Source organism: Microcebus murinus, chromosome 7, assembly GCF_040939455.1.
Source record: "Microcebus murinus isolate Inina chromosome 7, M.murinus_Inina_mat1.0, whole genome shotgun sequence".
In the NCBI taxonomy this organism is placed as follows: Eukaryota; Metazoa; Chordata; class Mammalia; order Primates; family Cheirogaleidae; genus Microcebus; species Microcebus murinus.
Genome location: NC_134110.1, coordinates 64,569,549 through 64,584,779, shown reverse-complemented (window position 1 = coordinate 64,584,779; position 15,231 = coordinate 64,569,549). Strand labels below are relative to the sequence as shown.

At 45.5% G+C, this 15,231-nt stretch overlaps 1 protein-coding gene across 1 annotated transcript; it reads right to left on the bottom strand.

Annotated features, from left to right (window-relative positions):
* Positions 1-7,839: 7,839 nt before the first annotated feature.
* Positions 7,840-12,233, bottom strand: TSPYL5 (TSPY like 5). The gene has a single exon (XM_076005140.1). It carries the CDS (start codon positions 12,143-12,145, stop codon positions 10,892-10,894), a length of 1,254 nt encoding a protein of 417 aa, XP_075861255.1. The 5' UTR covers positions 12,146-12,233; the 3' UTR covers positions 7,840-10,891.
* Between the last annotated feature and the right edge of the window lie 2,998 nt (positions 12,234-15,231).

Here is a 15,231-nt window from a genome sequence, read left to right as displayed (position 1 = left end):
TTTTGGACAACATCTTTGAAGATATGATGCCTGGAACAGGAGCACCCATCTTGAGACCATGAGGCAAGTTTGAGGAAAAATTCCTCACCAAGTCCATGTTAAAGATGCTGGAGGAGAAGGACTAGAAGGATGAAAAGAATCTAGACGCTTGCTAAGTGAGCAGCTAAAACTAACCATGGGATCACCTACCTACAGATTTCTTGCTATGAAAACAATAACTGCCCTTATTCTTGGGGCTATGTAGTCAGGATTTCTGTGACCTGCAGCAGAAAGCATTCTAACTGATTCATATCACTCTTTGCTAAAATTAGGAGTATTTATGTCTCCCCTTTTCTTCTTGTGGTATGGTATAATTGAGAGAATGGAGGGTTTAGAGCCAGACAAAACTCCAGACAGACAGGATTCTGGCTGAGTAACCCTGAGCAAGTTTCTTAACTTTCAGAGTTTCAGTATCCTTAGCTGTAAAACGTAGATAACAATGAAGACTTCATAAGCTTGCTACTGTGAAAAAAAAATACAATAAAATAATGGCTGTAGGCATGCAGTAAGCGCTCAGTAAGTGTCAACTCCTTACATACTTATTCTGAGACAGGAGAAATGACAGGGATTGCTGTCTGTGTGGGAGGCTGGAGCTCAAAGACCAGCATAGGACCAGCAGCCTGTCTCGGTGGCTGTGCACAAACAACCCCCCCACACACACACTTAGCTGCTGCTGCCTTCTGTTGAGCCTGGTGCTGCCTCGGCCTCCTCATCACACCAGCTGCTCAGTGCCTCTATTCACACAGGTCTTCTGGGCTGCTTCAGGCTGGGGGTGGGGGGAGTCTTTGTTTCCCACAAGCTGTCCACAGCTGGGAGCCTTTGAAATATGGACTCAACTGCCTCAGTGGGCAGTGGTCCCCGGGTAGGTGCGAATCATGCCCTGGTGGCTGCAGGGCGGTGTAGGCCTGAGGACAAGCAGCAGGCAGTGAAAGCCGGTTTGCTGGCCACTCTCATGGCCTCCCTGGACACACACCTAGCTACAGCCCACACGCACTAACACACACACGAACCCATGCATACTTCCCCTCCCTGGTGATCAGGCACAGCGATAGCCACCCTGTGGAGAACTAGGGACCTGTCTACAGCTTCACACTGCTCCCTCTCCTGCCTGAGGGCATCAGCACAATGTTGGCCTAACTCACCAACTCGCACTGCAAACCCCAGCCTGAGAGGCAGTGCAGAATAGTGGCTAAGGGGCTCTGCCCCTAGCTCCAGGAATCACAACTTATTTAGCCTTGGGCAAGTGACCTCATTTGGCAAATGAGGGTAATAATAGAATTGTTGTGATAATGTGTGTAATGTGCTTAGCACTGTGTGTGACATGTGATAACCACTCAATAAAATCCCATCACATATTAGGAAGAGACAGCTTATCCTGCCACGGGACAACACCAAGACATGGCCCGTCCATCCTGCCATCTTAACTGGCCATCCCTCATACGACTAACACTTCCACCAGTCCAATATTGGTCAGATGCCTCCTATGCAGAGGCACTTGGCATCCATCAGCGAACAAAGACCCTTGACAGCTTACAGTCTAGGGGGAGAAACAAACTCAGAGAAAAAGTCCTGGTCATGAGCTGTGATAAATCTTTTGAAGGAAAGAAGAGGGAAGTGTGAGAAGGAACACAAAGTGAGCAGCAGGGGTGGGAATCATTCTATTGGGGAGTCGGATAAGACCTCTTGCTGAGAGGACAGCCTGTAAACTTGTAGGAACTCAGTGTCTCTCACATAAATACTAGATGGAAGACAAAAGCTCCCAAGCCAGAGGTGGCACGAAAGCAAGACAGGTCTTCAGAGCAGATGACAAGCTCTCCAAATGGCCCAACAACCTCACTTCCTCAGGGACGATCTGCCCTGTGATCATAACCTTCTCCAGAATGTTCCTGGGTTTCAAATGCCTCATCTTGCACCCTTCTCCCCCTCTAGGTGCTCTGAATTTTCTCATAAAGCATCTGGTGCCACAGCACTAGCCAAAGCCAGTACTGGCCTTTGATGGCCATATTTCCCACCTAATCCTGAAATTCAGGCTATTTAGTAGCGAAGCTCAAGGTACTGTTCTCCTAGATCCGCTTGGTGTGTTCCATTCTGCAGGGTTAATGTCCAGTCTAGCTCACTTTTCAGTGATATCGCTTCTTTAGAGATTGTCTTTGTTCCAACTCGATTTTCTGGAGTTATTTAAACTCAAGGATCCTCTTAGAAGATCTCAGATTACAGGTACATATCTATGTATAAAGAGAGAGAAAGATCTCTGGGAAAGTCATTGTCCAGAATCATATCAGCTTTGTTTTTTGAGTACAGACTCACGTGCCACGGAGCACTCCTAAAGCACAGCGCGCTTGCGCGTGGTACATTTCCAACATTTTTCATTTGCTTTCCTGCTCTCTTCCGTTTTCCTCCTTGATTGCCATTGTGCTGTGAAAGTGATTTGGTGTCACTAAGTTTTTTGCCTGAGGGTTTGTGCAGGTTAATAGCTTTCCTCCCCCATCCCTTTTAATCCATTTGTATTAGGTTCATGCTGCTGCTTCACTTGAAGTTATTCCCAATCTCTGCTCCTGGGCACTTTTAACCTCGGTAGTTTGTCACTGATACCTTCATGAATCTCTAGGGACTATTCATTTGCTCATTTGTTCAGTACTTAATAAGCACCTACTAGGTGTAAGCCACTGAGTTGTGGGAATACAAAAATGATTAAGACATACTAGTTGTTCTTATTCTTCTGTGACCTAAGGATCTCATAGTCTCTGCAGGGAGCAGACAGGTAAGCAGATAAGTACAAGTTACTACATTTTTATCTACTGTAAATTGAAGTGTGGACAAAATATTGCAGAAATAAAGAAAAGGGAGGAATTAATTCAGCCTTGAAAGATTAAAAAGAACAGCACAGAACAAGTATATGTGAGCCGTATCTGAAAGGGCTTTCTTGCTGAGTGAACAGCTTGTGCAAATGTGGGTGTTCAGAAATGCAGAGGAGCTAGTACTGGCTGGAACATGGTACACAGTGGAAACAGGAGACAGGGACAAAGATGAGAGGAGTCTCGCAAAGGTTAGTTAGGGCCAAAACACAGCTCAACTGAGCAAATAACTGTAATTGATTGCAAAATATTAAATAACTAAAAATCCACAAGCTGATGAGGGAAAGGTCTTCTTTATACCAGAATACAACCTAAAATACATAAAAGGAGTGACAGGATTATAAAATGACCATTTTTCAACCCTCTGTGAAACAAATGATCTGGGCAAATATCATCAATGGTTGCCAAAACCTTGGAATGAAAAGTTTTGGGGAACAGAATATACTCAGAGTAACAGAGTGGCACCCCAGAGATTGCCTGCTAATTGAAAAGGGAAAACATATCTTTACAAAGGAAAGACTGGTGATCACCATTTTAATCAAGAGATCAGACTAACAGCACAACAGTGCAACAACCTGGCATTGTGTACCTTCTGATGTGATGCATTATGAAATACATAGCTTCACGTAGGTGGTGTTCTGCCAAAGGTGTTTCACCTGAATCTTCAGTTTACAAGAAATACAGGAGATAGAGGAAAAATTTAACACCAAGAAGAAGCAATCAGACAAACCTACTACTAGTAAGTAGCAGTGCCAGGAATCAAACTTGGGTCCTCTAATTCCAACCTCCATCCATCCATAGGATAAACATGCAGCCCTAGGCAGGTATCTGGCACTATAAATCTAGTCACTCCTTTCCTATGGGTATACTACAAGATAATTGCCCTAACTTCTTCAGAAAGTCAATGTCATAAGAGGAAAAAATTTTTAAAAAGTAGGAGGATTATTTTTAAAAGACTTAATATTTATAACAACCAAATGGAATGCCTGAACATTATTAAATCCTGATTGGAAAACTAATACTATAAGATAATCTTGGGAACAATAAAGAAATCTAAATATAGACTGGATACTGAGTGGTATTTGGGGACTATAATCTGCAGTCTGATAATGATCTTGTGATTATGTAGGAAAGTATCCTTATTTTTTATAAGATGCATGAGAGCGCTGAGGAGTAAAGCATCAAGCAACTAATTTTCAAATGGTTCAGCAAAAATATACATATATACACACATACAGAAACAAAATAAATATGGCAAAAAGTTCACAATCACTGAATTTAAGTGGTAGATATGTAGGTGATCATTGTGCTTTTCTTTCACCTTTTCTATATATTTAAAATTTTTCATAATAAAAACATTGGGGAAAAAAAAGAGTGGGCAAGATAATTAATGGAGAGCCTGTTCTAAGCTCCTTAGGATTCTGGATCACACTGCTGAAGGCTTTGAACAGGTGAGTGGCATGATCAAATTTACACTTCAGAAAGCTCACTGATGTATTGCATATACTCAACTAGCATTCGCTGACCACCTACATCAAATGTTCAGCAAACCCTCAGCTAGGTGCTGTGGGAGATACAAAAACCAAAAAGGCACTGCCTGGCTGGAAAAGCATTTACCATGTAATAGGGGAGATGAGACACAAAACAACAAACATGAGGTAGAGCTTTCTAGTCAGAAGAGGTAACAAGGAGACCTGGGGAGAAAAGCAGATGCCTGGTGCCTCCAGGTATCATCCGTGTTCAATGTCAGCAAAATCATCTCAGAAAGGACGAGACTACAGGTGACTGAAAATTGCCCATCAGCTCTGGGCCCTTGATCTCTCCCTATTCCTCAATGGCAGAACCCCACTCCCATGAGAGATGCTGAAAAATGCTAGATTTCCTTGAAGTAGGGTGTAGGGGTATGACCCATTTCTGGCCCCAGGGACCTGACTCAGGTCTTCTGAAACCCACTGGGGACAACTGGCAAAGATTTTCTTCCCTGATAAAAACAGAGACATGAGAGAAGGCCCCCTCCTGCCTCTGACTGCAGTGGATGAGGAGCGGGGGAGTGCTGAGAGGGAAGCCAAGAGGAGGGCAGCAGAGATGCAGACTCAGAGCCCTAACGTCTTCCAGCCACTGAAGCAAGCCTGCAACTTCCCATCACCAGACTTCTTGTCATGGGAGCAAAACCCTCCTTCTTCCACACTCATATGGAGGTATTGATACTTATGGCCAAAAACCTCTTCACCCAGCCTCCATTTGCAGGCATGATGTGTGTGGAGCCAATCCTAACTGTTGGTGCAACTGGAGGAAGCCTCACCCACCACTCTGAGACAAGTCAGTCCTGTTCCTCATTGAGCTCCAACAGCACGCATGTTGTGGTTTAGGATGGTAATGAAGGTTCACATTCATACGGTGACTCAGACTTATTAGCGGTGACTGGTTAATGTGCTGTGCAGATGGTTAAATACAGGTTCTGCGGAAAGGAGTATATAGATTCATTGTGCCAGATATCTGCCTTGGGCTGCATGTTTATCCTATGGACGGATGGAGTTTAGAATTAGAAGACCCAAGTTTGAGTCCTGGCTCTACTACTTATTGGTTTTGTGATTTTGGTCAAGTCATTTAAACTTTTTGAGCCTTCTTATTGGATAGTTGTTATAATCAAGATAATGTAAGTGAATGTGCTTTGCAACCTACGAAATGTCACACAGATGGTGGCTATTTTGTCTTATTTTTATCAAACTGCAGCTGAAGACCAGGTTGATAGGGGTAAGAGAGGAAGAGGAGGAATTCAGGGCTAGAGCCCTGGCAGTCAATAGCTGGACACCTGACAGGAGGCTGCTGACCTAGGGTATAGAAGAAGAACTAATACAAGGCCAGAGTTTCAGGTGAAAGTGAACCAGCACAAGTGAGTTGTGAGCCTGAACAGTGAAATACATTTGGAGAAGATTCCAAAGCAGAATTGAAGATGCCAAGGGCAGAGTTAGAAACTATGGACTGGATAGCCTGGGCTCTACTTTTCTTGCTGCTCCAAAACCTGAGGGATATGGCCCCACTCACCAGTAGCAGTGGCTCACCATGTCTAAGGGTTCTTCTAAATCTTCAGAGGGGCAAACGAATTTGCCAAAGTTCCCTCCCTAGGCGATTCTAACATGCTTCCTTAGGGTGGTGTGTCTCTTTCCTCTGTTGCCAGTCACCACAATAGGCTAAAGGGAAGAAGCCCAAAGTGTCAAAAGAGACAATCAGAAGTTGCTAGAGATTCTGGGTAAGCTAAGGGTGGCAAAGACCATTTATTTTTCTCTCCTCTCTACCTGACATAGCACAAACCCACCACACTACCAAAAAAGCCCGGCAGGTAGTAAGTCAAAAAATCAGAAGAGGGCCTTTTGTGATGAAACTCAAAGCTGAAAAAAGGGCCAGAGACTGTTAGCATAGCTAGATTGACCCCAGATGGCCTTCACTCTCCAGGTTAGAAAGGCCTGAGAGCATTGTGAAGTCTGACCTAAAGGCCAAGGGGAGGGAGGCTTCCTTTAGCCCTTCCTCAACCCACAGGGATCTAAAATACTACCCAGCTCCATGCAAGAAAAGGGGGAAAGAAACAGATTGATGACAATCTCAGACAAAAGCTGAGAAGAGGCTGAATCCTGGGGGGGGGGGGGGGCAGAAAATTCAGAGTTGTTTTGTTCATAGCTGTACCTCCAATGTCTACAAGGACATACAGGAAGAAATGAATGAATGATCCCATGAAGAAGTGGTGAATCCCACATCTAATGGGTTCTCTAAGGAACTGAAGTGTTTGAAAGAGAGGCCTGGAAAATGGAGGCTCTGCACCTGTGGAGAGGCCAGTGCATGCGCTGTATTGGGTGAGGCACCCCTCCCAGCCTGTACACAGGGGGACTGCCCCAAAACCTCGAGGTGGCTCAAGCCTGAAGAGGACACCTTGATCTTAGATTTCTAGCTTCCAGAACTGAGAAAATAAATTTCTGTTGTTTAAGCCACTCAGTTTGTGGTACTTTGTTATGGCAGCCTCAGCAAACTAATACAGATGTCCTTATAAAACAAACTTGGCCCACTTCACAAATTTAATTACCAACCTAGCCCTAAGGCATCTGAATATAAACAATGCTTTAAATTCATTCATTTATTCAATATTTGAGCACCTATAATGCCCTGAACATTGCACACTTACGTATTCAATCCTTTATCATTATTTTGTCAATTAACAACCCACCTCTAATGTTTTCCAACAATTTGCTGCTGAGCAGCTTTATGTGACATTTGGTTGTCTGCCACTGCTTCTCCTGATTAACAGGAAATGATCCTTGTTATTGATCTGAAATGAAGAGCATCAGAGGACCTAGTTCTCAACTCTTGCTACACATCAGAATCACCTGGGAAGCTTTTAAAATATCTATGCCTGGACTAGCCTCTTGCCCTATTCTATTTAGTTGGTGTTTGTGTAGAGCTCCAACAGTGTATTTCTTTAAGCTTCACAGGTAATTCTTATGTGCAGCCCAGGCTGAGCACCATTGCTCTAGTTGGCAAGGTCTTCAAGGTCATCTCCTTTGCAACTCAAAGTGCAGTTCACACACCACCAGCAATGCCATCATCTGGATGCTTGTTACAAATGTAGAATCACAGGTTTTTCCCCAGTCTACCAAATCAGAATCCATATCTTAACAGGATTCTCCACATAATTCAGATGCACTCTAACATTTGGGAAGTACTGAATTCCCACTAGAATCATCTGAAAAGCTTGTTAAAAATAAGACTACCTGGCTTCCCCTCAGAACCACAAAATTTCAATCACTGGGAAAGGCTGGGAATCAGAATTTTGTATATTTTTGTGTATCCACAAGGGTTTGACGCTTGGGAATCACTATCTAGGCCCATGTGTATATATATCCCTTCAGCGGCCCAGTCTCCGCCTTACCTTCCAAGTTTTTGAAAATCAGAAATGTAACAGATACAGGTTTTTATTTTTCCATCATGCATGCAAGCTTACAACTATTTATATTTTTCAGGAACACAGAAATAATTGTATTATTATCAGGGTGTCAAATTATCAAGTATGACAACCAGTTACTGATTACTTTTGGGAGGCTATTTTCACAGAACATAGCAACAATTTCCAAATTATACTTCCAAGACCAGTTATATTATGAGAATAGGATAAGCTGATAACAATCATAACAGTCACACAAAGTCTTCATGTTACATAGGGGAAAAAAGACTGATATTCTGGTGAAGGGTCTCAATTCAGTACCTTATCATATCAGAGTCTTTGAAAGAGTTTTACAACAGAACAGGCTCTCTCTCCTTTTGTGGATGCAGGGGAAAGGGAACATCCCCCTTGTCTCTTTTGGAGACTCCTTGTTAATTCTGAAGACTTTCTTTTCTAAGGCCCATCTCTGGAACTTCATTAGTTAACATTAAAAGGAAAAAGTAGACTTGATGTGATAATGACAGCACACTCCACCACTATCACCATCAAAAGAGAGTACTAATCTCCCAAAGTAGTTACGGTTGCATTGGTACAGGGTCTTGGACTTTCCATAAACAATACAGGTGGGAAGAGGGAAATACAGATGAAACCAGATCGATCATAATTGATAATTGATGCAGCTAGGTGATATGGACATGGGGCCCAGGGACCATCCTCTCCACTTCTGTGCATGTCTGAAAATGTCCATAATAAAGAGCAAAAAAGTTTAAAACAAAACACAAAACATAATAGCAGACTTGTAAAGCTCTATTTTTCCATTTGGGGAAAATGGTAAGATTTTAGAGGCGAAATAAGCAGCATATAGCATTAATCTTCCACATAAACAAGGCCATACCTAGAACAAAAGAGAAAGCATCCAAAGTAACATTATTCCATTTTTGTTTCTGTGATTTATAAAATGTAGGAATTATGAGATAGAGATTGGACAAAACTTTGGGCATACCCTCATCTAGGCATCATTTGCCCATAACCCCTTCCATTCTCCCTTCCCAGCCCTGGGGAGGGTCCCTCCCGTCCTCTCCATCACTGACAGACAGGCATGCTCTCCCTGCAGCTTCTCCAACCATTTCTGTCTGCTTTTCCAGGTCCACTCCATACCAGACTCATGCCTGCTCTACGTTTTTGCTCCAATTCCTCTATCTAGCACACTCTCACTACAACTTTGAATCAAGGTCTCCCTTTCTGGAACCTAGAATGAGGTCTCCCATAAGGAAAGGGAAGTCAGAGGGAGGACAAGTGTATAGTCCTTCTCCCCACCCTTAAGGATGAAGGGAGAAAGAGGGCCCAGTTCAGCTTTCACATCCACTAGAAATAACCTGGAGATCCAGAACAGATTCTGCCCATCCCCATTCCCCAGGACAGCCTTGGGACCCCCCCATACTGGAGATTAAAGCCTACCCCTATGGATATTTGAAGGTAGAAGCAAAGAGAGCAAAGGACTACTGAGAGTGGAAAAGCTGGACAATGAGGATCCACATGCCCAGAGGCTACCAAAGAGGAGGAAACAGCCAGAGGCACTTGGGTCTTAAAAGAGCATTTCAAAAAAAAAAAAAAACAAACCCTCAAAACAAGAGTAAACACTAATCTGCCCTGGGATTTATAATTGAGCAGAGCATAGGCATGAAAAGGATTTTCAACTTCAGAATTGTAGAATGAGCCTGGGAGAAAGGACCAGGGTCTGTCCACAGATCCACTTGCCTTCTGATTCCCTCTAATCTCTTTCAGCCTAGAATGTGAGTGCCCATAGCAAGTCCCTACCTGTATGTAGGTAACTATTATTTTTCAGTTGTTTTACTTTCTCTAAGTTGTAGTACTATTTAAATAAACAAACAAAAATGGAAGGTAGCAGGGGAGAGGGAAGGAGGGAAGAAGGGATGAAGGAAAGAGAGCCAAGTAAGAAGAGTGTGGGATGAAGTCAAGCAGGTAGAGGCCCACAGATCATAAATACCTCTTCCTAGCACCCCTCTATGGCACTCTGGTCATGTCTTAAGAGGGGATAAGAGAAGTTGACAAAAGTACCTAAATTCTCTGCAGATCGACATCCCCACCCTCACCTGAAGCCACAACATAGTGACAGTGAGCACATCCGCACATACCAGCCCGCCCTTCAGTCTAGCAGCCAGGAGGGTTCCTGGAAGGCTAGGGAGGGTAGGTGTGTGTCTCGTGCACTGGCAGGGGTCCTGAGTCCACTGGCAGTTCTTGAGGTCCTTGTTGACCAGGAAACCAACTGGGGCTGATAGCAACCTAGACAAAACTCAATGGCCTGACAGTAAGGGGGCTTGGCATAGAGTGGACCTTGATGTAAGTTCACCAGTAGGAGGGCCCAGAGGCAAGAAGAGACTCATGATGGTACCGAACACATGGCATACTGTTTCTTGCCCTTAGTCAAATGCATGCCCAGCAGTCAAGTGCCATTATGCTGGATGTCCACCAGGGTGGGTAGCATGGACCCCAAGACAAAGCCAGAGATAAAGGAGGTGACATCTTGGCTGGTGACCCCAGGCCCATGAAACAGTAAGTTCTGGCTGATGGCCAATGCCATTCGCACTGGCTTCATTTTGCAGTGGCAACAGAAATGCTTGCCATAGATGACATGCATGGCCAGCATGAACAGGAAGTCCAGCAACTCGCTGGGCCTGAAGTAGCAGAGCTTGAGGATGCAGTGGTCCTCCTGGAGGATGACTCATGAGTGTCCATGTTAAAGACAAGTGGGAAAGGCCAGAGCCAAGAACAGGGTCCAGGCAATGTAGATAAAGGCAGCACACATCTGAAGTATGTGTTTAACATATAAACAGTAGGTGTGAGATCACATAACATGTGACACTAATGTAAAAAAGAAGGCCATGGGGAGGCAAAAGAACATGATCATAAATGCCATATTCTTGTAGCTGAAGTCCTAAAGGGGCTACAGTGCACAGAGGCCAACATGAAAAGAACGCAGACAGCCAAACACACATGTTGTCAGCCACGAACAGTCCAGCAGGAGGTAGTAGAGACTTGTGCAGAATCAGTTAGACTGGTTTACCCCAGGCTCAGGGGTCTCCACTGGCTGCTTTGCTGGACCTTGCCTCCCCTCCTTTTCTTTTCCTTTCTCTCCACGGGCCCCTTCACTCAAAAGGTAGTACTGCAGGGGATTGGGCCACAGTTCCTCGTTGATTATCTCCACAATCTTGTCAGACTCAATTGAGCTGTGGTTTGAAAACCACCCAAAGAAGCTACGGTTGTTTTCTGGGTTTCCTTGGCTTAGGGACTGGAGATCATGCCCAGGTAGCCACTGGATCGGTGTAGAACGAGACACCACCTGACCCGAAGGGCCACACCCATATTCCTTAATGAGCACCTTATTTTGGAAATAGGGGTTGCGGCCAAAGTAAAACTTTATTTTGTAGCCCAATCTGGCGAGGCCAAGCTCTTCCACCTCCAGGCTGTTCAAGTAGGCGAGTACCTCTTTATCCTGGCTGTTGAGGAAGGATGATAACTGGGGGTGGTTCTGAAAAGCTTGCCCCCAGAAGCCGGGAATATTCTGGATGAGGAGGTTCCTGCGCTCTAAGTGGTGCAATCGCAACTGCCCAAACTTGCGCGAGAGGCGAAGGTAGGCCCTGTCAGCCTGGGCATTCATGGTCTCCAGCTTCAGCTGGACGGTCTCCAGAGTATCCATGCTGCCTTCTGTGGCAGGGAGCCCTGACCCTGCACCGTTCTCTACTCTATTTTCCTCTCCCGCGGGGACGGCGGTACCCTCCCCCGCCATCCCTCTCTTCAGCCTCCCACAGGCCACGGCCTGAGGCCCCCTCCCCACTGCACTACAGCTCTCTGGGGCCTTCTTCCCAGCAGGGCAACGCCGATTTCCAACGCGGGGGGCATTTTTGGGCCTTCCCACGGTCCCCACAGTTCCCACGAAGACAGTGTCTGTCGCCAGGCGCTCCGAGAGAGATGTGGTCTTCCCCGGCCCGGGCCTAGTCGCGGCCTGCCCGCGGTCCCCCGCGGCTCGGGCGCGGAGAGCGAGGCCACAGTCCAGGGGGAGCCGACAGGCAGCCTCGTCCCCGGGCCGGAGGAGCGGCGCGGGCGCAGCGGTTTCCAGGCCACCCCAACCCGCGCCAGACTGCACCTGTGCCGCCTGGGTCTCCTCCCCGAGCCTCTGGCACTGTGGTGGGTCCGGGTCGCGGGGGGTGTCGTCAGGAGCAACGCGGACTCGGGTTTTGGCGCGGCCTTTGCCCCGGCTTTTGGCGCGGGAGGACTTTCGACCCCGGCTTCGGCCGCTCATGGTGGTGGCGGTCGCGGCTTCAAAGCCACGCTCCGACCCTGCGGCTCCTGGCGCCAGCTCGCGGTGCCTACCGAGCGGGCCTCTCCATGGCAACGGTCCACGTCACGACTGTACGACTGTACCGTCGCGCGAGGACGGGCGGCGCCCGGTGATTGGCTCCGCCGCCGCAGCTGCGCACCGGACGACCCCCACTCCCCACCCCATCCCATCCCCTGAGTCGCTTGCGCCGTGCGGGGGTTTTCTCTGACGTTGGCCTGGCCTGTGCTGCCCTTGAAACTCCTCCCGTTGATCTCAGTTGTGGCCTCAGGGTCTCAGTGAGCTCGTCTGTTACTCTTACACAAGACAACCTGAAGCAAGCCATCACGACCTGGCCCCCCATCGTCCGTTTTCTAAAGTAAACATCTTCAGTTATCTCTTGTGACATTTATGATGATGAAACTGCTCTTAGCCTCTGTGTCTCATCTTTGAACGCCTTTGCTAAGGGACTTGCTCTGGCACCTTAATTCCAGGGAATGTAAAGGCAGATGCTCTAATGCCAGGCCTTGAAGCGATTCGATACGTGGTGGGATGTTAGTAAAAATTATTAAAATAATAGCAACTGGCGCTATGAATATCATATGTGCCAGGCACTTTACTAAGTGCTCTGTATGCATGATCACAATTTATGAGGGAGGTATTGTTTTCATCCCCATTTTCCAGATGAGAAAACTGCAGCTCAGAGGCACCAAGGAACATTCCCAGATTACACGGTAAAGGGTGGAAGCACACTGCAAACCCACAGCTATCTGACTCCATAACCTTCGCTTTATGTTTCCGAATGGCTAGTCCTTCCAGGCCTGCTCAGCTGTAACTTACTGTGTTGGCTCTTAAGGAAGTTAACCTTGCTTGTTCAACAGGCATCAGTGGAGAACATCTTCTGCCTGGGAACATCACCCACTTCCTCCAGCTGCCTCAGGCCTACTTTACAGAGCTGGGCTATCACTCCAAGTATAGGACCAGGAGGGAAGACCGTGAGTGAGAGCTCCTATAATTGGAGTAAGACACGAATGTGGTCAGAGAATGAAATTAATCCTTCAAAGAGCAGAGGTTGAGGTTCAGAAGCAGAGCCGCCATAGTGGCAGTGTGGAAGCCCTAGAAACTTCTTACTCTGCATGGAAGCAGCCAGACAGCCTCCCTCCCAGAGGCAGCCCTGGACCATGCTCTTACTAGCCAGGTGGTAGGACCATGAGTGGTGAGGGAACCCATGACTAATTTTAAAGTGTAAAGAAAAACCTTTTGAGGTAGTCCTTTCAGGCTCAAAGGGAAGAAAAAGTCCTTTGCAAACAGCCCAAAAGCCCCTGGAAGCTCAGTATCTCTTTTCTCTCATTATTCAAAGTATGATTGTGTACCAGCAGCCTGGTATTTCCTGAATACCTGTTAAAGATGCAGAATCTCAGGCCCTACCCCAGACCTACTAAGTCTGAATCTGATTTTAACGAGGTGATTTTTATGCACATTGAAGTTTAAGTGTAGGAGACAGGTAAAAGCAGGAATTATTTTGGTACAGGTGGAACCTACTTTAAGCCACCCAAATACAAGTGATTTCTAACTTTTTCAAAAGCTCTACAATAGCATGTGATATGGTATTGGTCACATAGGTCCACAGTGGTCACATTGGTCACATAGGTCCTATGTGATCTGGCAAGTCGCCTCCCTGCCACTACACAAGTTACCTTTCTGACCTTATCTGCTTCTTTCTCTCACACTCACTCCAACTACAGTAGCCACCCTTCTGTTCTTAAATTCACTAGGTAAGCTCCTGCCTCGGGGCCTTTGCACTGGCTCTTCCTTCTGCCTTAAATGCTCTTTCCCCAGATGTGGTCAATAGTCTTGGCCAGCTCCCTTCACACTTTGCTTAAATGTCAACTTCTCAATGACCATCCTATTTAAAATTGCCACCCACTCCATCCCTTTTACCCTACTCTATGTTTTCTTTATTCCATAGCACTTATCACCATTCACCACACTATGCCAATTATTTATTACATTTATTATTTAACTATCTTCTCTCTCTAGAATGTCAGCTTCACGAGGGCAGGGATCTTTGTTTTGTTCACTGATGTATCCTTAGTGCCTTCAATAGTGTCCGACTCATCAAAAGCATCTAATAAATAATTGTTGAATGGAAGAACCAATCAAAGCAGAGTTTTAAAAAAAATGAGTTTATAAGTTGATTGTATTGAAATTCAGAATACCCTTCATTTCCCTCACAAGAAGCAATGTTTTAGATGAAGGCTACATTCTCGGATCAACCCATGGAAACCTATTTAACTCATAATTTAATCAAAAAGTGATATTTTATGGAGCACCATTCAGGGACAGTCTGTAGGTGAAAATCTAGAGTGACAAATTAAAAAATTAAGTTGGGGGACCTAATATTGGAGTGAAAAGGGATTAATTAGTGCAAAAATTACCTCAAATTCTTGTTGCGAGCTCTTTCATAATCACTTCTTTCCAAGGCCTTCCATGATCACACCAAACCACAATAAGCAGCCCTGTCCTTGACCTTATGGAGCACTTGTTAAATGTGTTATTCATTTGACAGTCAGATACGCACTGTTCTGTACTAGTTCTTGTACAGAATTACCTCTTAAGCTGGATAATCACAGTCCAGAACTCTTTGTAAATATCAGAAAATTCAAAAAAAATCAGCTGAAGCAGTCACTATTCCTCTATCAACTGTGGACATCGACATGTTGGCCCACTTCTTAGAGCACTCACAGATCGGCCCGTCTCTGTTGTCAAGAGCCCTAATCCAGCATCAGCATCTGCGTCATTTAATGCTCAGCCATGGCTAAACCACCACAGGATTAATTCAAGCTGGACCACTGCAGTGTTTATTATACAATCTGCCTGGAGACATTTTTCATCATGTCAAAGAGATAAGCATCAGGTGAAGGGAAACAAATGTGAGACTGACACCTTACATAAAAATATTCCCCTGGTCCAGGTCACCCACTCCCCATAGCTTTTGTATTTAAGAAACTGGTCTGTACTGCTGAACTGAACTATTGGTTTTCTTCTTGGGTATTAATATTTTACTTTAT